At 41.5% G+C, this 27728-nt stretch overlaps 1 protein-coding gene across 1 annotated transcript in view; it reads left to right on the forward strand.

The window, feature by feature from the left end:
* rims2a (regulating synaptic membrane exocytosis 2a) overlaps positions 1 to 27728 on the forward strand; it is a 684525-nt gene that overhangs the window by 91323 nt on the left and 565474 nt on the right. Inside the window, exon 4 of the mRNA XM_055634901.1 lies at positions 25648 to 25982. Within this exon, the coding sequence (XP_055490876.1) occupies positions 25648 to 25982 (335 nt within the window). The remainder of the gene's footprint in view (positions 1 to 25647; positions 25983 to 27728) is intronic.

Consider the following 27728-nt stretch of genomic DNA (forward strand, 5'->3'; position numbering starts at 1 on the left):
TACTAGATCTAAACATCTATCCATTTCTTAATAAATGATTAACATTTTTAAATAGCCCAAGTGTCCAAATAATATTCACAAATAATTCACAATAAAACATGATTTTTAAATCTCATTTACATCAATTTATAGGCCAAATGGAAGGAATTTGGTGTTCAATTGCTGTAAATTAAAGTCAATTTAATTCGGCTTTCTAGTGGGATCCTGTGAACGCGCTGGTTTAGAACGTTCACATTGCAGTGGATTTGTGCCCTCAAATGCCCAGAAAAATACTGCGGGATATAAAGAGCCCAAAATGAACTATTCGCTACAGAAAACTTTATATACAGGGTTCTTAAGAAGCCCCTTTTAATGTAAAAATGTTTAATTGTTTAATGTTTAATTGTTTGCGGGTTGAGAGAGTGATTTTTAAACTACTATAACTATTATACAAGGCCATAAAAACTAATAATACCTTTTGCGACGGGGTCTTTCAGCGATTTTCCGTTAATGATTTACTAGGCTGAACATTTTCGATTGCAACAGCCTAGTAAATATCACGTTTTAAACCCGCCCCCTCTAAACAGCGCCAAAATCACACACAAGGGGTGGGACAGATGCTCAGCTACGATTCAGGTAGGTTTTGTAACATACCTAATGTTTAGGGGTAACATGAGGGGGAACTTCTTTACTCAGAGAGTGGTAGCTGTGTGGAATGAGCTTCCAGTGGAAGTGGTGGAGGCAGGTTCGATTCTATCATTTAAAAATAAATTGGATGGGTATATGGACGGGAATGGAATGGAGGGTTATGGTCTGAGTGCAGGTAGATGAGACTAGGTGAGAGTAAGTGTTCAGCATGGACTAGAAGGGCCGAGAAGGCCTGTTTCTGTGCTGGAATTGTTATATGGTTATATATGGTTATGTACTCGACCATGTACGCCACCTGGGCTGGATGCACCTTCTATAAGAGGCCTTTGATTCATGTGGCACTCCAATCTACTTTGTACTTGCTCCTTTTGCTCCACAATTCGTTCCAGCCCCCAAGAACTTGCTGCACTCTCTTTACCATGTCACCAGTCACACATTTACAATTTGATTCCAATGTCCACAGATATATGTAATTGAAAGTAATCCAGAGTTTATGTTTTCTTCTGAGATCATGTTTCCTTCATAATCTCTGAACCTCTGTAACAATCACCTTTCTTTTCTTCGTTAAGTAATTGATTTAGCAGGTGATGAACTCAAAGGTCTCCTTGTCAAATATGTTTCTATTAGGTGAATAAAATTGTGTTTGATAATCATGTTGACCCAAAGTGTAGTTGTGTTTTCCAGCTGCAAGAATGGGGACCATGGTGAGTCTCAGAACTCACAGGCAATTGTTCTGCACCACTTGTTTATAATGTGTTTTTTCTTATCTCTGATGGCACTGGAAGCATGCAGAGTAAGCAAATTAAAAACAACCTATTGTGGCTCCGTTTTTGTTCATCAAAATGCAATAAGATTCAAGGGATCGTATTTAAATTACTCTCGTTAAATTTTAATCAGCCTTTTCACTTAATGCCCCTTGTGGCACATGAAGAAGCTATATATAAGCAAGGGGTTAGCTTGCTAAATCTTGTATTTTATCCTGTGTGTGAATTTGGATTGTGAACAAGGGAGGATTGGATATTAACTGAATAGATCTCCTTTTTAAGTGAAACTAGACCAATGGCAGACCCGTTGGGTCTGCTCCCCCAATGCAGCCGTTCCCTACCCGCAGCCCCCACGAGAGACGTGGTCCTCGAACTGAAGCCGTCCTTGAAAGGCCGAATTAAATGGCATCTCTTTAGGTTGAAATCCGGGCACCAGCAGCCGTTATGGTCGCTGGCCAGCAGGAGGCGACAAAATGAGTGAGTGGGGTGGGGGGGGGGGGGGGGGGGGGGGGGGGTGGAGAAGGATTTGATTAAAAAACGTGTACTTAAAGGCGACGAAATGTAATGAGGAGCGGATACTTAGAAAGAAAAGTGAAATCTCCACCGAAGTGGAAATGACCTGGGGGATTGAGCATCTGGATTCGGCGTGGCAGTGAATCAAAGGAAGAAAGTAAAAGGATCCATTCCGATTGGACATCTGCGAGCATCGGCCATTCCGATTGGACATCTGCGAGCATCGGCTGTTCCGATTGGACATCTGCAAGTATTGGGCACGAATCAAAAGGCAGAAAGGCAGCCAGTCGTCAGGCACAGTTTTATAGATAGATAGATATAGATAGATAGAGATGAAGCAAAGCCAGCAACTGTTTAAACATTTTTTACATTTTAAATCTCCATGCTGATGTATTGGTAGAGAGTTTATTAGGTTGTGTATTTGTGGGGGTGTGGGAGAAACATAACTTTAGTCTCTTCCTTCGGGGGGACGCGACATTTTCTTTTCACGTCCCCCGTCTCCATCTCCGTCTGCGCTGAGGCCTAATGGCGGAGCTGGCAGCCTCAGGGCTGTGGCAGCGACCCGACTTGGAGCTGTGGCGGCGTTCCAGCGGCGGACCCGACCTCGGAGGCTCGGCTGTGAGCCCAGTGGACGACATCGTCGGGAGCTCGCAGGTCACAGGTTGGTGACCTGTTTTTCCGGAGATCCCGCAACTACAGCTGTGTCCGCTGGACTGGAGGGCGGCAGCTTCGGCAGCTTTGACCACCCCGGGACGCGGAGTTTGAACCGGCCCGTTCGCGGAGCTCGGTTGAGCCGCGGGACTGACTGACTTACCGTCACCCGGCGGGGTCACAACATTGGAAGCCTGGATCGCCTCAACGCAGAGGGAGAACAAGGAAGGACGAGACAGAGACATTAAGACTTTTGCCTTGCATCACAGTGAGGAGGTGCCTGGTGAACTCACTGTGGTGGATGTTACATTTGTGTTTATTGTGTGTCTTTGTTATTTTTATTATATGTATGACTGCAAGGCAATGAAATTTCGTTCAGACCGAAAGGTGTGAATGACAATAAAGGATTCTTTGATACTTTGACTTTGACTTGACTTGAATGAAAAGACGCACAATGTCTGTATCAACCACTTCCGTGAAGATGAGGTTTAACCATGGATGATTGTGTTTTACATGCATATTTATCAGTGGAATGAATGGAATAACCACTGTGTAATATAACAATTGACTCAAGTCCTTGCTTGACGTACGAAATGCAAGGGGCCCTTGTTTCAATGGTCAATCCATCTTGTATGCCCTGGTGACAGACTGCTTAGGCCCACAAACCATCTTCCACTGTGAAATATTGAAGGACATGTCATCCATCATTAGTGAGAACATGTGGGAGGCTGGTTTAAGCTTATGGCGTATAAGCAGTCAATGGAAGTACTTTCACTAGCTTAATGTAAGTGCAAAATCCCAAAGTCAATATTGAAATGATGGATATGGAAGGGAAAGCTACTGCAAGTAGGAAGGACTGCAGCTTACACTGACTCATCAATAAGTTTACGAGAGGCAAAAACAGGATGACATCTTCATCAAAGCCTCTCATGTGTGGGTCTGGATTAAGCCATTGATGAGTTAATCTCTTAAATAGCTTGACTATCCAGACCTTCAAGATGCCAATAGTTCTGTCGGATTTGTTGCTGAAGGTTGTTATCCATTATCAAACTGATGAGAAAACAGTGAGATTTAGGATGGAAATGATGTTATCTGGAGGCGTGTGAAGGAAGACAGTCTATATCTATAACATTGGGAATTTGTAGAGGTAACTGATGCTGCCAAAAGTCTGCACCACTCATTGGTCGAGCCACAATTGAGTTGGATATGATGTGTGTTCATGCTGTATTTAAGTGCTAACATATATGACCAAATGTGATATCTATTCTGATAACCACTCCGGCACATCTAATGAACCCCTTACATCTGCCACATGGTTCTCAGTAACCTGTCTAATGCCCAAACAGTCATTATTACCTGTGAAGCGAACTAGATGCCAAAGGCATTTAACTTGATCCAAAGTACACAAAAAAGCTGGAGAAACTCAGCGTATGCAGCAGCATCTATGGAGCGAAGGAAATAGGCAACGTTTCGGGCCGAAACCCTTCTTCAGACTGATCGGGGGGGGGGGCGGGGGTGGGCGGGGGGGTTCAAGAAAGGAAAAAAGGAATTCATCAAGGGAACTTTTCAAGGAGGAAGTTCTATTTGTAGAGGCCATCTCTGTGAGTAGAAACCTCCATTGCTCACCCCCCCCCCCCCGTGGAAGAGTGAGTTTGCCACAAAAGTCATTTTGAGAGTGTTCTGGAGATACCACTCAAAAAACTATGATGAGGACAGTAGATAGCCTCCACTCTCTTGCCCAATTGGCTGTGGTGCAGATGTAAGGATTTAATTATGGATTAAGCCTGAAAATTTGCAGATAGGATTTCCTAGGTCCTGGTATCATTCCTGCTCATTCTGTTACCTCCAGGTGGAAATGTACTGAGGAAACTCCTGGAAATAGTGGAGATCTGTGTTGTGTATTATTTGACCAGAGATTTTGCTTGAGTTTTAGCAAAAGAGCTGCTTAAGCTCTGTGAAAGCTCCAAATGCATTTATTTTTAAAGCATTAGGTTTTATTTAAATTCCAAAATTCCCATTACAGATATGAAATGTGTAGCCATGACATCATTTGTTCCATGGAATATTTCTAAAGAACTCTAAGCAACTAACAGGTATGGGTTTGGAATAACTGATACATTTAAAGGTTTTCAAAGCACAGAGGTTTATGTGAGTCATAGGTCCTGTTTTCCTGCTGAATCTCTTTAATGACATCATGTGATTCGAGAAGGATCTTAGTAAACTGAGCTGATGTTGAAATAACATGCGACAGTGTTCGTTATCAAATGGCCACGATGTGGTTACTGCTTTGAACCCTCGTGACAACGTACACTCACAACCAAGGTCTTCATCTCTTTTGTGATAATAATAAGAAGAAGAAAAATAAAGATTTGTAGATTGGAGCAGCAATAATGATTTCTTTCCTGCCTGGTCTCAGTTTGATTGTAGACTGGACTAAATGAAATACATGCAAAGATTTTATGTTAAACATTGTTTAACACATTTGTTTGTTTGTGTTGTGTTGTGCTGTCATATTGTCATGTGTGGATGATTGCTGCCAATCATGTTGTATGGTATCTTAAGTGTTAAACGAAGCAAACGCACACACACATTGCACACACACACACACACACACACACACACACACACGCACGCACACGCGCACACACGTACGCACACACACACACACACACACGCACACACACACACACGTACACACACACACACACACACACACACACACACACACACACACACACACACACACACACACACACACACACACACACACACACACACAGGTTGAATTTCTCTGTTTTGAATATAGGGATTTCAATATTTTAACTTTGAGCCTGTTGGAATTCCAGATAAAGAACTCTCACTGTGGTGATTGGTGATTTCCATTGACTTCAGCTTGCACAGTAAATGTTAAAAATGGGAAATTGCAATGGAACTGATTTTGGCGGGTGGGTATTAATGGCAATTCCATACAGGAATAATAGATGGAGGCACAACACTGTTTAGTACCAAGTCCACCAAGTCCCACTTAGCTGTTGACCTCTTCCAAGAAGAATACCGCTGCTGAGGAATGCAAAAAACTGCAGATACAGGAAGCCTGAATGAAAAACAATACGTTAGAGGCACTCAGTGGGACAATCATCATCTAAGGAGGGAAATGGACAGATGCCGTTTTGGGTTGGGGCTCCGTCAAAGGGAGGAGGGGGTTTCCTAGCCAAAAGTGGTGAAGGGAGGGTGATGCAAACGTTTGCAAGTGATAGCTGGATCTGTGTACGGAGCGGTTTCTTAGTAAGTTCAAGTTCAAATGTATTTGTCACATGCACTATAAGGTGCAGTGAAATGTCATTTACCATGCAGCGTTACAATTCAAACAGTACACAAGACACAACATAATTCTACACAGACATCCACCACAGCATTCTACACTGTGGGGGAAGGCATTACAGTTCTGACTGTCATCCTCCTGACTCGGGTGAGGGAGAGAAGGGTGGAATAGTCACAAAGGGTGGAGATGATAGTTGGTGGAGAAGGCAAAGGGTTACAAATGGTGGAATATGATAAGAAGGAAAGATGATGAGTGAACTGTAGAAACAGAGGGAGGGATAGTGGGTAGATGGGAGGGTGGGATGTGGGGTATAGGAGACCCATTGGGAGTAGAGGTAAGTGATGAGCAGGGGTAATATTGGCAGAGGGCATAGATGCTAAGATTTGATATGCAAAGTCAGCTCATGCAGAACTATAACTGAAGCAGTTTATGCGGGGACAATCAGAAACTCATAAAATAACAAGTAGAAACTCTTTAGATCACATCCATGTGCACTCAGACTGTTTCAACAGTAGACAAACTGATGATATCACAGAATAGAGCATGGTTGGGGTATACTAATCTATCCGTGGTGGTTCCAAACCCAACCTAATCTTGTGCTTAACATTTTATAATTTCATAAAATAATACTTTTCTGTTATAATTTGCCATCTTTGTAAATATAACCATTTCAAATATGCCTTGAATCTGTTTGAGGATGAAAATATTGATCACGACGGGTGGCACAATGGCACAGCTGATAGAGACCTGGGTTCAATCCTGACCTCGGGTGCTGTCCATGTGGAGTTCTCACATTCTCTCTGGGGCCGTGTTGGTTTCCTCCAGGTGCGCTGGTTTCTACCCACATTTCAAAGACTTGTGGGTTTGTCAGCATTTTGGCCGCTGTAAATCTCTACTAGTGTGTAGGGGTGTGGATGTAAGAGTGGGATAAAATAGGAGTGTGAATAGGTGATCGATGGTTGCATGGACTTGTTGGGCAGAAGGGCCTGTTCCATGCTGTATCTCTAAAACTACATTAAGATCACATGTGGTAATGCCAAGCATACACCCCTGATGTGGCTGATATACTGGGCTACACTGGTGTAGCATGGTATGACCCAACCCTCAACCAAACCTTTTATCCGAACATGTACCTTACCTGATCCATCATGTAATCAGGTCTTGTTGTGGTCAGGGCTCAAACATTGAAAGAGGAATAGTAAAGATTTGTAACTGCTGAGTCAACACATGTGCATAAGTTACATTACAAGCTTTAGTTATCTGGACCAGGGCAGGAGTTATTTGTTGATGCTGTTTGATCTGATCCTTCAGAATATGTGGAATTATAAGGTATGGGTGAAAGCCCAGCAAGGATGGATGGACTGGTTTTCGTTGTTAGTTGAGATGAGGCAAGACTTGTTGCTATGTAAATGGTAGAATTCATGGCCATCTAAGGGCACCCAGACATTCTGTGCAGCAATAGGCATTGCTGGTCTGAAACTAACTGCTGCGTCTTCTTCTTCCTTGTCTTGTCTTAAGCTTAAGCTGAAATAAATTGTGCACCCACCATTTATTGCCTTAGATCACCACTATTCTTGACCCCTACTTATTAAAGGCTATTTCAAGAGCATTAAGAGACCTGATGTACATTCCCACCACGCTCTTAGCTTATTTGATGATTCTTTTTAATGAAGTTCTAACACAGAAGGGAGAGGTTAACAATCATAGGGTAAGGCTGTCCATTTTTCTGGCACACATTTGGAGAAATGTCTTGTGCTTGCATGCCATTCGATAAAGAAAAATAAGCCTTTCTGATTGATGTATGTGGCAAGACATTCTTGCCATAGAGGGAGTACAGAGAAGGTTCACCAGACTGATTCCTGGGATGGCAGGACTTTCATATGAAGAAAGACTGGATAGACTCGGCTTGTACTCGCTAGAATTTAGAAGATTGAGGGGGGATCTTATAGAAACTTACAAAATTCATAAGGGGTTGGACAGGCTAGATGCAGGAAGATTATTCCCGATGTTGGGGAAGTCCAGAGCAAGGGGTCACAGTTTAAGGATAAGGGGAAAATCTTTTAGGACCGAGATGAAAAAATCATTTTTTACACAGAGAGTGGTGAATCTGTGGAATTCTCTGCCACAGAAGGTAGTTGAGGCCAGTTCATTGGCTATAGTTAAGAGGGAGTTAGATGTGGCCCTTGTGGCTAAAGGGGATCAGGGGGTATGGAGAGAAGGCAGGTACAGGATACTGAGTTGGATGATCAGCCATGATCATATTGAATGGCGGTGCAGGCTCGAAGGGCCGAATGGCCTACTCCTGCACCTAATTTCTATGTTTCTATGTTTCTATGAGGAATCTAAGAAAGATTTTACTCATGACAGATGGAGCCGATGAAATTTCAATGGCTTGTTCTCTACTGTCCAGTATGACTCTGACTGTCCCATTGCCTTGTTTACTCTCCGTCTTTCCCTCTATTCTTTGGTAAGCGTTGACTGCTTCTGCAATCATACTGTATCTCTTTGCTTCATAATTGTATTTGAGTATTCTTTGTTTTTTTTTATTTTAACATTTAGTCACGGAGCAGAGATCAAAATCAAAACAGAGATTAAATACATCTTTAGATATTATTAAGACCAAGGGATGTGGGGTTGGTGCAGAAAAGGGTTGTTGAAGCAAAAGATCAACCATGAGCAGCTACAATGGGCTGAATGGCCTCTTTCTGTTTGAGTTTGTGAAAGGCACATGGCACTTTGAATAACACCTGTATGAAGTCACTGGAAGTGAACTGAACACATTGGTTAAAAAAAAATAAAGCAGTTGCCAGCATTTGAAAACAAATGTGTTTTTGCATTTACTGTATGTGTGGCTGACTGCAAGATTCCATGTGTCCATCTGAACCCCCTGATGATCCTGAGATGTAGCTGGAGCTCACTTTCATAGTTATAAGTGAAGTGCATCCATCAGGTCCAACCAATAACAGTTGTTTGTCTAAAATGCTTGAAACAATTGGCTACAGTGATGCCTGAGCCTCATCAAACTCTAATGTACAGTCACCTCAAGGCAACCGACCTTCTCTCTGCAGACCTGTGTCTGATGTAGAGATTCTGCCATCTGGACTGCTCCCTCATGATGCCATCACAGCGTGGAGTTGAGAAGCAGCCTGTTCCTGACAGTTTTGTGCTTTGTATTCATTTTGGGATTTGGATATCGTTGACCTTGTGATGGTAAAAGGTCGCTGATGAAGCAGAAAAACAGATTAGTTGGATCTAGAATGCATGTTGTGATGTCCAGGGGGCTGGGTGGAGTGACTTGTAACAACCACACTGCACTCATTTCCCATTGATGCCAACTGGCTACTAGAGCACTTTGCTGCCATATTCGGGCACAAGTGCCACCTTTATGTCAATGGGGTTCACTATCACTGAATCTGGAATACACCTCTTTGGTGCAAGTTTGGACCAAGGCTGCGATGATGAATAGAGCTGAGTGGTCCTGATAAAAACCAAGCTTTGGGCATTGGTGAACACGTTATTCATGAGCAATACTGCTTGGTAACATCATTGATGATTTCCATTTCTTCCCCGATGATTTAGAATTGAGTGATTGAGTGGGTATTAACCAAATTAGGTTTCACATACTTGGGGCATTTTTCACAATGTCCTAAAGAAGCCAGAATGTAAGTTTATTGGATCAGGTGGCCAAAACTGGAGTATAGTCTTCAGTACTACAGTTGGAACATTGTATTGTTCCACAGCTTGTAACCAGTCCTCTTAGCTCTGATTACTTTGGTTTTATGACGTGCCATTAATTTATGTGGATTTAACTTCTGCACCAAATCCCAAACCATTGGCTACTGTGGTTAAAACTACTTCCCTAATGTAGGTGCGCACATGCACATTAACAACGCATCCTTATCACCCCGTGCGAATGGTATGTTAGCTTTCATAGCAAAAGGATTTGAGTATAGGAGCAGGGAGGTTCTACTGCAGTTGTACAGGGTCTTGGTGAGACCACACCTGGAGTATTGCGTACAGTTTTGGTCTCCAAATCTGAGGAAGGACATTATTGCCATAGAGGGAGTGCAGAGAAGGTTCACCAGACTGATTCCTGGGATGTCAGGACTGTCTTATGAAGAAAGACTGGATAGACTTGGTTTATACTCTCTAGAATTTAGAAGATTGAGGGGGGATCTTATAGAAACTTACAAAATTCTTAAGGGGTTGGACAGGCTAGATGCAGGAAGATTGCTCCCGATGTTGGGGAAGTCCAGGACAAGGGGTCACAGCTTAAGGATAAGGGGGAAATCCTTTAAAACCGAGAAGAGAAGAACTTTTTTCACACAGAGAGTGGTGAATCTCTGGAACTCTCTGCTGCAGAGGGTAGTCGAGGCCAGTTCATTGGCTATATTTAAGAGGGAGTTAGATGTGGCCCTTGTGGCTAAGGGGATCAGAGGGTATGGAGAGAAGGCAGGTACGGGATACTGAGTTGGATGTTCAGCCATGATCATATTGAATGGCGGTGCAGGCTCGAAGGGCCGAATGGCCTACTCCTGCACCTAATTTCTATGTTTCTATGTCTCTGACTGTCACATTGTTGGTCATGATTCAGCATTGAATGAGCAACACCTCTTCTATCTATTAGAAGGATGAAAGCCCATTGTATTTCCTGTTCCATGGCTACTGATCATTTCTCTCCCTGGTTGTTGCGTGCTCACTGACTTACATTGACTTCTGTTCCAGCAATACCTTCATGTTAATATTCCTCTCTGGATTTAACCCTCTTCCATCCAATTTCTATAGCCTTCCCCAGTCCCATGACCTTTTGAATTCTCTTTTTTGGTGAGTCCCTCTCTAAATGGAGCTAGTTTTAAGATGTTTTCAGCTGATGTCACTAGTCTCTAGAATTCCCTACCTATAACCACCATACCCCTCTCTCCATCTTTGACACCTCTGGTAACTTATCTCTTTCACAAAGCTGCTGCCTTACAGCGCCAGAGACCTGGGTTCGATCCTGACTATGGGTGCCGTCTGAACGGAGTTTGTACTTTCTCCCCGTGACCTGTGTGGGTTTTCTCCGAGATCTTTGGTTTCCTCCCACACTCCAAAGACGTACAGGTTTGTAGGTTAATTGGCTTGCTATAGTGTTAGTGTGCGGGGATCGCTGGCCGGCATGGACTCGGTGGGCCAAAGGGCATTGTTCTTCAAGTGCTAAATGCATTTTCCCTTGAATTTTTTAGTTATTAATTTACTGAGGTTGTCTGTAAACTCATTTTAGAATATCACAGTCTCTGGAAACGACAGCATCAATTGCATACATTAATTCCTATTGCATACCCTGAGCACCCAAGACCGTTCAATAATCTCACACCTTTTTTAAATTAGCTGTTATTTTTCATCATTAATGATATGTTTTTTATAAATCTACTAATCAACGTGGGGGCACAAAAGCATTACTTGCTTCCTCACCAAATGACTGTTTTTTCTTTAGCCTGAAAATACATTTTCTGCTACTGATTTCATGGTTTGTTTAACCATTGTAACTTTTCAGTGTACACTCTATGAATAAATTAAATGTTTAAACATTGCTTCAAATTATAAAGAATTGCTGCTCATTGTTCCTCTGTGTAACCATATAACCATATAACTATATAACAATTACAGCACAGAAACAGGCCATCTCGGCCCTACAAGTCCTTGCCGAACAAATTTATTTTTTCCTTAGTCCCACCTGCCTGCACTCATACCATAACCCTCCATTCCCTTCTCATCCATATGCCTATCCAATTTATTTTTAAATGATACCAATGAACCTGCCTCCACTACTTCCACTGGAAGCTCATTCCACACCGCTACCACTCTCTGAGTAAAGAAGTTCCCCCTCATATTACCCCTAAACTTCTGTCCCTTAATTCTGAAGTCATGTCCTCTTGTTTGAATCTTCCCTATTCTCAAAGGGAAAAGCTTGTCCACATCAACTCTGTCTATCCCTCTCATCATTTTAAAGACCTCTATCAAGTCCCCCCTTAACCTTCTGCGCTCCAGAGAATAAAGACCTAACTTATTCAACCTATCTCTGTAACTTAGGTGTTGAAACCCAGGCAACATTCTAGTAAATCTCCTCTGTACTCTCTCTATTTTGTTGACATCATTCCTATAATTGGGCGACCAAAATTGTACACCATACTCCAGATTTGATCTCACCAATGCCTTGTACAATTTTAATATTACATCCCAGCTTCTATACTCAAATTGTAATTGACCTTAGATGTGTGTGAACCAGTTAATATAACATTGCAACATTTTAAGACTATAAATAAATTATAATTGGTTTGGAAAAACTTCCAAATAATTTCTGATACAGGAATTTCCTCCTTGCTTAACAATTTATTTAATATAACTATTAAGTATTTAATAGTTCAAATATGTTATTCCTTCTTATTAAGAGTTGTAGAAGATTACTTCTCATTTTGGCATCAGGGCTGAACCTATTGAAGTGAATCTCAATGGAATAAAATCAGACAGCTTCTACAAGAGTTAGACTGCAGCCAAAATCATCTCCAGGAATATTTTGTAAATTAAATATGATGTTCCAGTGATCATAGCACTAAGGAATCAGACAGTATGTGCAGGAAGGGACTGCAGATGTTGGTTTAAACTGAAAATAAACGCAAGATGCTTGAGTAAGTCAGCATCTCTGGATAGAAGGAATGGATGATGTTTCGGGATCAAGATCTTTCTTCACCTATCCATGTTGCCCAGAGATGCTGCCCGACCTGCTGAGTTACTCCAGCACTTTGCGTACTTTTGTGTGTTAACCAGCACCTGCAGTTCTTTGTTTCTACACCTGATGTAAAGGTTGCCGATCTACACAGTACCAATCACAATGTGTATTGGATGAGCACACGGTCCTGAAAGTTCATAAATTCCAAACACTATCTGAAGAAAGCCTCTGTTAATAAATGTCAGCGGAAACGCCAGAGATGGTGCATGTCCCGCTGAGTTACTCCAACATTTTGTGTCCAACTAAGAAATTAGATATCTTTCTAGCACTGGGAAAAATAATCTAGCCTTGATTATAACCCATCCCTCCTCAACTCTGAAGGTTGGAAAGAGTTGGGGTGAGATGACATTGTTCCTAATACATGGATGAGCATGCAGCCTTTTGTAGTAGAGACACTGAAAAGTGTGAGTTTCCGCGGTGGAATGGCAAGGCGGTTAATTAAATAACATATTAATTGTTAATTAGTTTTTCCAGGAGTAAAGAAGCTGGTAGGAGTCAATACAACACATGCAATATGACTGGACGGATGACAAAGACCTCTACCGACAGCGCTGTCAAATTTATCTTCAAGCTAACATACTTATAAGGAAGTTTTCTATGTGCTCTGACTCTGTGAAGTGTTCCTTGTTCAGAACCTACATCACACCGTTATATACTCCTCAATTGTGGTCTAACTATAAGAAAAAGAGTATGCAGAGGCTCAAGGTAGCATAAAATGATGCAATGAGGTTGCTACTTCGTGTCCCTAGGTGGCATAGTGCCAGTCAATTGTTTGTGTCCACTAGAGTGCCAACCTGTGAGGCACTCTTAAGACAGCTGATGTTTAGTTTTATGTGTCGCCTGGACAAGTCAGAGAACTACATAATTGAAGCCCTAGTCAGCCCTCTGTAAAGCTGCTATAGATTCACTTCTAGGCTAAGATGACATTGGTGCAATAGCTTATATATATTTTAGGCTAATATGCAATTTTTAATGTATTTTTTGTATCTCCTTGTACTGTATGATGTGTTATATGGACCTGTGTCTGAAATAAAGCTTTATTATTTTCAGCACTACTTGTGGATTAGGAGACACATCAGTGTGCTCTCAATGGAAGTATTAATAATCCAGGCATGATTGTAGGTGCCATCATGCCTCCGAAGAGTGACTATCTTGGCCACGAATTATCTTATTTGCTGCCTCCTGCCATTACGATTCCGTCCTGCTGCCACCAAGGCTACCTATTTACCTGGTTTTTGAATAGGAAAAGGAAGTAAAACAGTGTTAATGCAGTTGTGCCATTGAGATCATTAGTTTAGTTTAGAAATACAGTGCGGAATATGCCTTTCAGTCCACCGAGTCCGCACCGACCAGCGATCCCTGCACACAATCCTACACAGACTAAGGACAATTTACATTTATACCAAGCCAATTAACCTACAAGCCTGTACACCTTCGGAGTGTGGGAGGAAACCAAAGATCTCGGGGAAAGCCCACGCAGGTCATGGGGAGAAGGTACAAACTCTGTACAGAAAATCACCCATAGTCAGGATCGAACCCGGGTCTCTGGCGCTGTAAGGCAGTAGCTCTACCACTACACCACCATGCCGCCCAAAATCGGTGCTCAATTATGGCTTGACCCATCCTGCCTTGCTGTTAAAGTCATGCACATAGTGTATTGAGGTAACAAAGATCCTGAATGAACTGCTATCAGATTATGTTTTAAACTGTATATTATTTCGATTTTTCTTGCTTTTTTCTAAATAATCCATGTTTTCTCTATCTGATTACTCTAAATCTGCCTATAAAACCCATGCTGTCCATTCCAAAATCATAGATTTTAGGATTCTTAAACTCATTCCAAAGCAAATTAATTTTTTTGGGTGAATAAAATATCCTTAAAGTGAAGATTGATATGTCTTCACAAGTGTATCTGGATTATTTTTTCATATAATTTAATACATCAAAAAGGAAAGGGTTGCAACATGTCAGAAAATGAGTATCTTGCCCAACTGCCCAAGAAGTGGAAATAATATGGAAAGCCGTTGAATGGTTCTTTATATGGAAGAGGATTTATACTGCCATATTTTAGTTTAGTTTAGAGATACAGCACGGAGACAGGCCCTTCAGCTCACACCGAGTCTACACTGACCAGCGATCTCTGCACATTAACACTATCCTACACCAGGGACAATTTTTACATATAGACCAAGCCAATTAACCTACAAACCTGCACGTCTGGAGTGTGGGAGGAAACTGAAGTTCTTGGAGAAATCCCACGCAGGTCACGGGTAGAACGGACGAACTCCGAAATTGAAAAGATTCTCAAATATATTAGAATAAGCTTTCTTTTAGTTTTGGAAATTGCATAGATAAGAATGAGCAAATGTGAGAACCAACAGCATTTAACAGAAGAATTGACCTGCTGTGCATAGCAAACAGGAATTCAAGATTAAATGTCTAAACAAAGTAGGGATGAGAAGAAGGATAATAGTAAGATTAAACAAGAACTTACCAGTTTGAAGTTTGATCTTTATTTTATGAGGAGGAACGTTGAGGGATTACGTGAAGAACCCCACTAGGACGCATGCGTGTCATTCTTCAAAGCAGCGGTGTGGAATCACAGATAACTATAATGACTAAACATAGTAAGATTAGAGAAAAGAGTTCAGGATATGATCAAGGGTGGGAGCGGAGGGCACGTATTCCCTCAACGTTCCTCCTCATAAAATAAAGATCAAACTTCAAACTGGTGAGTTCTCATTTAATCTTACTATTTTACTTTGGAGTCACGTGAGTGACTATGTGAAGATTTTAAAGCTCTGTGATTCTATGCCGTGGAACGAGTCCATGCTTCACTTCTGCCTTGATTGTGGGGAGAATAGTGTTAACATCATTAGATATCAATATGATCTTGAAACAACGAAATTTTTTTTATTAAATCCAAATCATAGCCCCTATTTATGGGTAAATCATATTACAGAACTTAAAAGTGTTTCTGCAAATGTTCCAGGTTCTTTGACCGGTTTATGATAAAATCGTTGGAACGTTCTTCCCGTTGACCATCCTGCAGTCTTGAAGATTTGGTCCATAGGAACATCCAACTGTTTTGCTGCTGATGTAGTTGCAGCCCTGGTGGAGTGAGATTTAAAAACGTTAGTATCTACTCCTGCCTTCATTAGGACCTTTTTTAGCCATCGTGAGATGGTCTGGGCTGTTACTTTTTTATGTGGCTGTTTGTGGCTAATTAACAGTGCCATTTCTTTCCCTCTGATGATTCTTGTCTGTTCAATATATAATAGTAAATGAGTTACTACACAGAGGCGGTCATCCGTCCGGTAGGCCCTGAATTCTATTTTTTGTCCTGCTGTTCCCGGTCTGTTCTGTTTTATTAAGTCATGGATAAGAAAAATCAAATTCCCAGATGAAGTGGTCAAGTTGTCCAGCCTTAGTTTTTGTAGCGACTGGACCCTTTGTGCCGTGACCAAAGCCATCAGCATGACCATTTTCATAGTTAGTTTCTGTAGGGACAGAGCTGTTGGTGGAGACCAGTTTCTCAACATGGTCAATACAATGCTCACGTCCCAAATTTGGGCGTACCTGGTTCTTGGGGGATTCGTGTTGAAAATGCCCCTCATTAGTTTGGTTACCAGGGGGTGAGTCCCTACAGAATGCCGCTCTGTTCCTTGCCATAGGTAGTTTGACAGAGTACTTCTGGCACAGTTGATGGCACTGTAGCTGAGCCCCTCATCGTAGTGTAGACTGGCCAGAAATTCCAGAACAGACGGAATATTGTTGGACCTGTGGTTGAGGTTATTGTCGTGACACGCATGCGTCCTAGCGGGGTTCTTCACGTAGTCACTCACGTGACTCCGAAGTAAAATTAGACTAGAGGACACTAACATTCTGATTGTATTTTTAAATTTTTTATTGATGTTGGCATGTGCTTTGCAAAACAGGAAGTTCATTTTTTATCTGTACTTCTTATCTTATACAATTGGCAAGATTATCAGTATAATTTACCTGGGACCAGGGGCAAATAAGTGTTCGGCACGGATTTGAAGGGCTGTTTCTGTGCTGTAATTGTTATGTGGTTATATGTAAATTCAAGTTTCAATGTATTTTTCATTCCATGGGAATTTGATGCCTGAAGGACTCAAATATATCTTTAATTAAATTGGGATAATTTGGGACTGTAAGACACCAGAGATATGTGAGGTTAAAGCGGATAGTAATTTGCAGCTACTTAATATTTGCAACCATAATTATTTTCTATCTTGGTGTATTTTTAAGATATGCTGCATTTTCAGTAAATTATTTTGTTGTGCATTGTAGTATAGAAATAATTTGATTATGATTTCTAAATGCAAATTCCCTTTGGAGTTTATTATTTGTTATTGCATATATCATTTATTTTATTTTGAAACAATATGCTTATGAATATATGATAATGGCAATAGCATTGGAATGCTGATATGGGAAGATTGAAATTTGTTAATCCAGCATAGAAAATCTAAAAGAAAAATCATTTTTCAAAACACCTCCTTGGAATGAGAACATGTTGACGGGGCTGGCGTTTATTGGCCTTCCTAAGAGTCTGTTGGACTTGGCCTTTAATTTGATAGGACATCACAGAGGACAACCAAATGCCAATTTTGTTGATGTGGAACAGGGGTCAGTTAAAAATGGAAGGATCCCTTCCAGAATGAGCCAACAGTGTACTAGCAACAGTCCAACAGTGTCCTGAGAATGGTTTTTATCCTCTCCTGGTAGATAAGATTTATTTCTAAGTTATACCTTAACAATATGTAAATATTCATTTCCATGGTGCAATTTGAACAAATATTTTCTGGATTATTTGCCAATAAAATGACCACTACACTAATCCCATAATTAATTTGAAGGGTTTGTGATTTGCTTTCTCTCTGCCTTCAACTCTGCAGGATAATTGGCTTCTGTAACTTGTCCCTAGTGTACAGGACAGAACTAATGGACAGGTGATCTTTGGTTGGTGTGGACTTGGTGAGCCAAAGAGCCTGTCTCCATGCTGTATCTCTAAACACCATATAATCTTGTACTTTGCAATTAATAGCACTTCATAAAGTTTCCAAACATTTGCACATTTCCCTTCTGGATTTGTGAGAATTCTTCAACCAAAAAGTCTGACTCTAATGTAGAAAAAATGGAACTGCAGATGATGGTTTTCAAAAATATGTTTCCATCAAGATCACAAGATGTTGTGGTAGCTCACACAGAGATTGGTGAATTTCTGGAATTCTCTGCCACAGAAGGTAGTTGAGACCAGTTCATTGGCTATATATAAGAGGGAGTTAGATGTGGCCCTTGTGGCTAAGGGGATCAGGGGGTATGGAGAGAAGGCAGGTACAGGATACTGAGTTGGATGATCAGCCATGATCATATTGAATGGCGTGCAGGCTCGAGGGGCCGAATGGCCTACTCCTGCACCCTAATTTCTATGTTTCTATGTTTCCCCTTGAGTCATTTGTGACCTTCAATTAATTTCTGGACCTTAGATGTTTACAGGTAAATTATTTCAATAATTAAAATAAAAATATAAAAACTGTTATAAAATATCTGGTTATGGACACTTAAAACAGTTTAAAACAGAACAGTTCAAATACTAACATGACATTCTAGAGATAGTGCCTCAGATCCACCGAATGAGGCCTAGTTATAGTTTGTATGGAAAAAGGTTGAAATGAATGCAGTGCCATGCTGTAATGGCAGAATGTGTCGATGGTTTCTCCAGCATTACAATGACAAAGACTGGGGGAAAAGTGTATCGTGACCCTTAGTTGTTTGTGTTTCACCCATGAACTCAGCGGACCTCTCTCTCCCTGCTGCTATGCCCACACTTGATTCAAATTTATTTCTGATTTATGGACAGAATCATCAATGAGCCCATTTTCCAAAATTTATAATTATTTAAATTAAGTTATTTTAGTTGAGTTTAGTTTAGAGATACAGCACAGAAACAGGCCCTTCGTCCCTTCCACCGAGCCCACAACGGCCAGCGATCCCCGCACATTAACACTATCCTACACACACTAGGGACAATTTACACATAGACCAGGCCAATTAACCTACGTACCTGTACGTCTTTGGAGTGTGGGAGGAAACCAAAGATCTCGGAGAAAACCCACGCGCTCACGCGGAGAACGTGCAAACTCCATACAGAGAGCACCCATAGTCGGGATCGGACCCGGGTCTCTGGCGCTGCAAGCGCTGTAAGGCAGCAACTCTACCACTGCGCCACCTTGCCACACAATATTTCTGATTTCTGATTATTTTGTTTCTCTGAAATTATTAATTGCCATTTTTTTCTAAATTCAAGTTGAAAAAGAGTATTGTTTTCTGAAATTTCCCAGAGTGGATCACAAGCTGTACTATTGATGTGATTTCATTTCATTGTTGTGTTTGGTTTCTTTTGGTGTCTGCTGCTGTTTGTCTGGGCTGTTTGTCTGATGTATGAGGCTATCCGTTTACCTGCCCAAAACTATGAGTAGATTATGCATCCAAAATGCTGCCACATTGATGCCACCTCTCTATTAACAACTCCCACCAGTTTCAGATGTAGCCAACCCATTGCACCAAATCCTTTGTAAAGTTATAATTTTATCATTCTAAGCTGTTATAGGTCAACTGCTTTATTTCACCTAGACTTCAGTGTCAATTCATTGATTGAACTATTAAAGGTGGAACCTTAGCAAATGACTAATTCAGTTAATTTAAGGTAGACAAAAATGCTGGAGAAACTCAGCGGGTGCAGCAGCATCTATTGAGCGAAGGAAATAGGCAACGTTTCGTGCCGAAACGTTGCCTATTTCCTTCGCTCCATAGATGCTGCTGCACCCGCTGAGTTTCTCCAGCATTTTTGTCTACCTTCGATTTTCCAGCATCTGCAATTCCTTCTTAAACAATTCAGTTCATTTTGTGCTGGTGTCATTGGCACTTCTTGTTAATTAATTTCTTAATTTCTGCACTAGGTTACAGAGAAAGGTTGAACAAGTTAGGGCTTTATTCTTTGGAGCGCAGAAGGTTAAGGGGGGACTTGATAGAGGTTTTTTTAAATGATGAGAGGGATAGACAGAGTTGACGTGGAAAAGCTTTTCCCACTGAGAGTAGGGAAGATTCAAACAAGGGGACATGACTTGAGAATTAAGGGACTGAAGTTTAGGGGTAACATGAGGGGGAACTTCTTTACTCAGAGAGTGGTAGCTGTGTGGAATGAGCTTCCAGTGAAGGTGGTGGAGGCAGGTTCGTTTTTATAATTTAAAAATAAATTGGATAGTTATATGGATGGGTAGGGAATGGAGGGTTATGGTCTGAGCGCAGGTATATGGGACGAGGGGAGATTATGTGTTCGGCAATGTGTAATCAAAAGTAAGTTAATAATGCCTTACTTTTGATGAAATTCAGCGAGCAAACGCGATAATTCCCGATATTTTGGAACTTTAAATCTCCACGGCAAATGTCTGCTGTTCACTTCCGCTGTTTTTCCGCCTTCAGTTCCCTTGTAATTACCTTACTTTCTATCTTTTTTTTTGCCTGAAAATTTAGGTCGCTGTGCTTCACGGTCACCCCGACTAACACAGAAAATTTCAGCTCAAAAATCGGCCGTTTTCCATGTTTTTAACGGGTGTGAAAGTGTGTGTTTCCCCATTCACTAACATGTACCGAAGTGACATATGTCCTCCAGTTAAAATTTTCGGTCACGTGAGGGGGGATCTACGCTCATTTGACCTTTGGTGAAATCACCCTATTCGATAATTCTCAAAATAAATATGCCATTTGATACCAATACTATGCTGCCTCTTAAATTTTATATGTGAAAAAGCCTAAATTGATGTGTTTATAGATACAGGAAACACCTTCAGAAAAGATCTTTACACACCAATCAGTTGCACACCCACCATTTAATTTCGATTGGAAATTGGAAAAATTGGAATGATTATGGTTGACCACTAGATGGTGCCAATGAACTATACTATAGGCTCATATTACCCAACAAAAAAAGTAACACAACACTAGATTGACTGTTTTTATACAGGTATGAGTTTTTATAATAAGATGTACTATGGTTTAATGAGGGAGAGTGAAATGTGCCACTGTAGTGGCTCAGGAGGGAGGTTTGGGGGTGAACCAGTTACCCAAGTGCCTGAGGTCAGAGCCATAATTGGGCATTGCTGCTGTTTGCATTTAGACTGCAGCAGGATGAAACATGCACAGAAGCCAGTAGTGAATGCACCGCCATTTAGATACCTAGTTCTCCTAATTTATGAGGAAGGACATCCTTGTGATTGATCCCCTTAGCCACAAGGGCCACATCTAACTCCCTCTTAAATATAGCCAATGAACTGGCCTCAACTACCCCTCTGTGCCAGAGAAGTTCCAGAGATTCACCTCTCTGTGCAGCGTAAAAAGTTTTCACGTGATTGATCCCTGGGATGGCGGGCACTAGTCATATGAGGAAAGATTGAAAAGACTAGAGCTTGTATTCACAGCGTGGTTCAGTTTCGAAGGATGAGGGGGGATCTTATAGAAACATATAAAATTATAAAAGGACTGGACAAGCTAGATGCAGGAAAAGTGTTCCCAATGTTGGGCGAGTCCAGAACCAGGGGCCACAGTCTTAGAATAAAGGGGAGGTCATTTAAGACTGAGGTGAGAAAAAACGTTTTCACCCAGAGAGTTGTGAATTTGTGGAATTCCCTGCCACAGAGGGCAGTGGAGGCCAAGTCACAGGATGGATTTATGAGAGAGTTAGATAGAGGTCTAGGGGCTAGTGGAGTCAAGGGATACGGGGAGAAGGCAGGCACGGGTTATTGATAGGGGACGATCAGCCATGATCACAATGAATGGTGGTGCTGGCTCAAAGGGCCGAATGGCCTCCTCCTGCACCTATTTTCTATGTTTCTATGTTAACACGTGTAAAATAGAGGTCAGAGGATGGTTTGAGCACATTAGGGATTTATGTTTGTTTTCTTTTTTTCACAACAATCAAATCAAAATTTAAACTCAAATTCAAATCATATATAATTTTTTTTGGAATCTTTGTATACAAGGAACTGTAGATGTAGGTTTACACATAAAGGCACAACTTGCTGGAGTAACTCAGTGGGTCAGGCAGCAACCTTGGAGAACATGGATAGGTGACGTTTCTGGCTGGGACCCTTCTTCTATCTGATTGCGGGGAAAGAAAGCTGCAAGAGGCAGAGCAAATCCTAGCAGGTGATGGGGTGATACCTATACCCAGTGGCGGACTGGCCAGGGTGTCAGCTTGCCCGATGACAAGTGGGCCCCTGATGAAGTGGGCTCCCTATATCAAGTGGGCCCCTGATGAAGTGGGCTCCCTATATCAAGTGGGCCCCTGATGAAGTGGGTCCCCTTTGTCTCCTGGCAACCAATATTTTTAGACCCAGTCCGCCACTGCCTATACTGAGAGGAGGTGCAGGTGATGGATCCTATGACACTAGGGGGAACCCATGTTTACCAAAGAAAGAGGACATCTTAGATGTCCTCGAATGGAAAGCCTCATCTTGGGAGCAAATGCTGCTGAGAGAGAGAAATTAAGAATAGGGGGTAGCCTCTTTGCAAGAGGCCGGTTGGGAGAGGTGTCGTCCAGATAACTGTGGGTTGCCTCCACAGCATCTGCTCCCAAGATGAGGCTTTCAATTTTAGGACATCCGAGATTTCCTCTTTCTTTAGTTCTTATATTTCCAAGGTCAGTTAAAGGAAGTATGTAACAATAGAGGCACGTACATTATGGGGGTAAAGTTTCTTGCTTCTTTGCCAGAAGGATGGGGAAGTCTGAGAAAAGTAGCGTGCACACACTAAATATGACCTTTGGCGTTTCGGGAGCACTTTGATGAATACTAAACCACCTCTGAAAAAGTCAACTATTCTATTTTATCTAAGAGCATGATTAAACTCGGGCATTTGAATATCCTGTATAGGAAAGAACTGCAGATGCTGGTTAAGATCAAAGATAGAAACAAAATGTTGGAGTAACTCAGCGGGGTCTTGAGCCGAAACGTCACCCATTCCTTCTCTCCAGAGATGCTGCCTGTGCCACTGAGTTACTCCAGCATTTGGTGTCTACCATATGAATATCCAGTTGTCTTGAGTGCCTTCTTTAATATATTTATGCATGGCATTACTTTCTTGGAAAAATCTGTATCTTGCTTTTTTCTCAAACATATCACACTAAGTTTTCTATGATGCTTCTTCTTTCAGTTTTAAAGGCACCATCATTTAAAAATGTGCAGTATAAAAATTCTACAAGTATGAGACCCTTAATAATGTGGACGTGTCTTTTAGTTCAGGTTATAACATTGGAGTCATTTTTATCTTATTTATCCATGAAAATGGAACATGACCTCAACCTGGGCACATAATTAGCACACACACATAGAAACATAGAAACATAGACAATAGGTGCAGGAGTAGGCCATTCGACCCTTCAAGCCTGCACCGCCATTCAATATGATCATGGCTGATCATCCAACTTACATGTCCAATATTTACCTCATTGGCTGCACCCACCGTCTTTCAGGGCTGATCTTCTTGAAACCATCTGAAAATATATTATGTCCTAATGGCAAAATACTGATTCCAAAATTGTCAAATATGATCTACTCACAGTGCTGTTATTAGAGTTGCTGATTTCCCAAACATTTGGGAATCCCCCCCCCCCCCCCCCCCCCCCCCCACCTCACCTAGTAGACTCCCAATCTAGTCACACACTAAATATTCTGTTGAAAAAGTGATTGTAATGCTCGAGAGACAACCTGAAAAAAACAATAGTGAGAACTTAGATACACAAAATTGCTGGAGAAACTCAGCGGGTGCAGCAGCATCTATGGAGCGAAGGAAATAGGCGACGTTTCGGGCCGAAACCCTTCTTCAGACTGATGGGGGGTGGGGGGGGGGAGAAGGAAGGAAAAGGGGAGGAGGAGGAGCCCAAGGGCGGGCGGATAGGAGGGTGGGAGGAGACAGCTAGAGGGTTAAGGAAGGGGAGGAGACAGCAAGGGCTAGCAAAATTGGGAGAATTCAACGTTCATGCCATCCGGACACAAGCAACCCAGGCGGAATATGAGGTGCTGTTCCTCCAATTTCCGCTGTTGCTCACTCTGGCAATGGAGGAGACCCAGGACATAGAGGTCGGATTGGGAATGGGAGGGGGAGTTGAAGTGCTGAGCCACCGGGAGATCAGGTTGGTTATTGCGGACTGAGCGGAGGTGTTCGGTGAAACGATCGCCCAACCTACACTTAGTCTCCCCAATGTAAATCAGCTGACATCTAGAGCAGAGGATGCAGTAGATGAGGTTGGATGAGCGGAAATTGGAGGAACAGCAGCTCATATTCCACCTGGGGACCTTGCGTCCGGATGGCATTAACATTGACTTTTCCCAATTTTGCTAGCCCTGTTGTCTCCTCCCCTTCCTTAACCCTCTAGCTGTCTCCTCCCACCCTCCTATCCGCCCGCCCTCGGGCTCCTCCTCCTCCCCTTTTCCTTCCTTCTCCCCCCCCCCCCCCATTAGTCTGAAGAAGGGTTTTGGCCCGAAACGTCGCCTATTTCCTTCGCTCCATAGATGCTGCTGCACCCGCTGAGTTTCTCCAGCAATTTTGTGTACCTTCGATTTTCCAGCATCTGCAGTTCCTTCTTGAACACAATAATGAGAACTTATTGAGCAAGTTTATATTATTCCAGTATGATTTACTGCTATCTTCAGTTTATCTTCTTGGGGTGCCACAGTTTTTTTTTTCTTAAATCAAAATCTTTTTAACTTAGTTTTCAGGACATAACAAAGTGCAAAGTTGTCTATTTGTTACAAACAAAGTGTACGAAAAGAATAAATAAAAAACACCTTATGCTAACATATAACAAGATAACAACAATAAAAGAAAAATGAGATACCAAAAATAATAACCCCTCCCCAGTCACTGCCAGTGAGCATATGCAAATATCAGCCTGTCACAACAATAATCCACGATAAATGAATGGGTAGACTGTTAAGCTGTTAAACTGTGCTTGATGATCAAGCATTTATAAAGTTTGGAATGCATTTAAAAAAAGGTCCCCACACTTTCTGAAACCTTCCATTTGAATTTTGAAGTGAGTACCTGATTTTCTCGAGCTTTAGGCAGGACATAATATGTCAACCATTGTGTATGAGTGGGTGGGGTAGGTTCCGTCTACCAGAGCAGGATTGTTCGCCGAGCCAGAAGAGAAGCACAAGATATAGTGCAACGTTTATCTGCAGTTAATCGAACCTCCTCACCAGTGACCCCAAAAAGAGCGATTAGAGGCTTTGGTTCCAATTTGATGTTTAACACCACAGCTTATTTTGCCTTCGTTATGGGGTGACGGATGAGTTTTCTAAAATAAAGACATACACCTTCTTGTTTTCTCTGACTGTTTGCATTGGGAGAATGTTTGACTGGTTACCAAGATAAAGCATTTCACATTTGTGCAGAACACAATATCCATGGCAAAACCTGATGAATATGATTATTTTGAAACTAGTTAAGATGGTTCGTATCATGTTTTATATCATTAGTAGATTGTTTGGTCACATGGGCGGCAACATATTAAACATATGCTGGGCCGTTAGGTTGAATTTTAGCTGACATCCCAACTTGTCTATTTACAGTGGGTGAGTTTGTCAGCATTAGCTTGGCCTAGATCTCTCCAGGTCCACAGGACAATTGTATAGCAAGGCACTAACAGCGATCTGCAGCACTCCAGTATATTCCTTGACAAAGGAAGCAACATTTAGTAAAGGGAACACAAAGAAAAAAAATCCTTATTACTGTTATTTAATCTCAATCTTCATTTAATATATTGACATCACTCATATTTTGTGTGCATTTGAGTGAGATACACCTTCTAGACTAATGATTAATTCAGCTTTAAATTTAACTTTTGTTTCAATCTAAAGATCTCAATCTGGGATGCCTTTAGTTATCACACTTGGAATAACCCAATTTTCTTGTCTCAGGTGATGTGGGTGTGTAACTTGTGCCGAAAACAGCAGGAAATCCTCACAAAATCAGGGGCCTGGTTCTACAGCAGTGGATCAAACACAACACAGGAGGCTGATCTGACAGAGGCCACAGAGGGACTGGTCCACACAAATGAAGAAGCACCACAGGAGAAGAAAGCAAAACTACAGGAGCATTCCCAATTCCAAGGTCCTTTACCCTCAGGGGACATTTCTACACCAGCGTCAGACAAAAACAGACCTCAAGGGCTAACGCGACAAGATACAATCAAAAATGGTTCAGGGGTAAAGCAGCATTCAATGCAGACTGCCAGTGAGATCCCCATGGACAGGTATGATGCTTGAATTAAACTCATGTCTTTGCAAAATCGTGTCTGCATATTTCTGTTCTGTGTAGGTTGACAAATGTTTGTGTTTTCCCACCATCTTCATTATAGGAAATCATTAAGATGATTTCAAATTAACTACTGAGCAGGTATTCAGAGAGACATGTTCTGTCTTAGGATGAGTGGAAAATGCAGATTGTTAAATTTGGAACCCCAGCAAATACCAGGCCAAAAAATTCATTTTGTTGACATTGTCGCCAATGTTGGAAAAAAATAACCTGTTGCCTATTTTTGTAAAAAATGTGTATGACATTTTCTGGTTCATTACACAAGAGAAAATTGAGGAAGTAAGTTGCAAACACTGCAAAACTGTCCTTATCATACTAACATTCCCCATCAAATGGCTTGCTCATGTGTGTTGAATGTCACTATTGGTGCAGACTAGATCTTAAAGGAATGCTCATGATAATTAATTATTTGCACTGGCATATCGAAGGCAACATTTTATCTATTCAACTGACCAGTGCATTAAGTCCATTATTCGAATAATTAAGAAATGTGTCTATCTTATTTTCTTCCTTTTATGTCAGTAATGGGTGATGCTTGTTAGAAATCTAAGCTGAAATAAAATGGAAACATATGAAACTAGTTACTTTTTTCCAAGATTAAAAGATTTATTGTCTAGAAAGATAATTTCAATGCAAACTGCAAAGAAGTGTAAAATATTCCCATGAGTTTATTAGATTTGTGTTTGCTTCTTTTAAAACGTAATGCTTTTGAGGAGAAAATGAAAATATCCTGCCCTTTCCCCCTTTTCTGAGTTTCATTATTTGAAGAAGAATTTGCTGGTATCATTCCTAACAGTGTGAAGTGAAGAATAAAAATACTGCAGATGCAGAAATGTCAATTATAAAGGGAAAGTGCTGACACACAGGGCAGGGCAGACAGCATCAGTGGAAAGAGAAACAAATTTAATGAACAAAGTCAATGAGGGTCTTTGACTTGAAGCGTTGACACTGTTGCTGCCTCGCATGTTGGGTATTTCCAACACGTTCAGTTTCTATTGGTACATGAAATGTTGGCGAACTGACTCCGAGAAGCATTGACACATTATTGTCAACTTACAAGTCTTTTACTTAGTGCTGAATTTGAGCTTGCTGATAGAAACAAAGAAACATAGAAATTAGGTGCAGGAGTAGGCCATTCGGCCCTTCGAGCCTGCACCGCCATTCAATATGATCATGGCTGATCATCCAACTCAGTATCCCGTACCTGCCTTCTCTCCATACCCTCTGATCCCCTTAGCCACAAGGGCCACATCTAACTCCCTCTTAAATATAGCCAATGAACTGGCCTCGACTACCCTCTGTGGCAGAGAGTTCCAGAGATTCACCACTCTCTGTGTGAAAAAAGTTCTTCTCATCTCAGTTTTAAAGGATTTCCCCCTTATCCTTAAGCTGTGACCCCTTGTCCTGGATTTCCCCAACATCGGGAGCAATTTTCCTGCATCTAGCCTGTCCAACCCCTTAAGAATTTTGTAAGTTTCTATAAGATCCCCTCTCAGTCTCCTAAAATGATGATGTGTGAAGCATTGTACATCATGGAGAGGAAAGAAGCAGTGGTGGTCTATCAGACCTAAACAGTTAGCTGGTCATTGTGGGGCAGTGGTGTAGTCTAAATCCGTTGAATCACTATCTTAGTGAATCTTTTGAATCATTTAATTTTGTAGCAAGTAGAGTCTAAACAAGGTAA

This window comes from Leucoraja erinacea, chromosome 4 (assembly GCF_028641065.1).
Source record: "Leucoraja erinacea ecotype New England chromosome 4, Leri_hhj_1, whole genome shotgun sequence".
NCBI classification, from domain to species: domain Eukaryota; kingdom Metazoa; phylum Chordata; class Chondrichthyes; order Rajiformes; family Rajidae; genus Leucoraja; species Leucoraja erinaceus.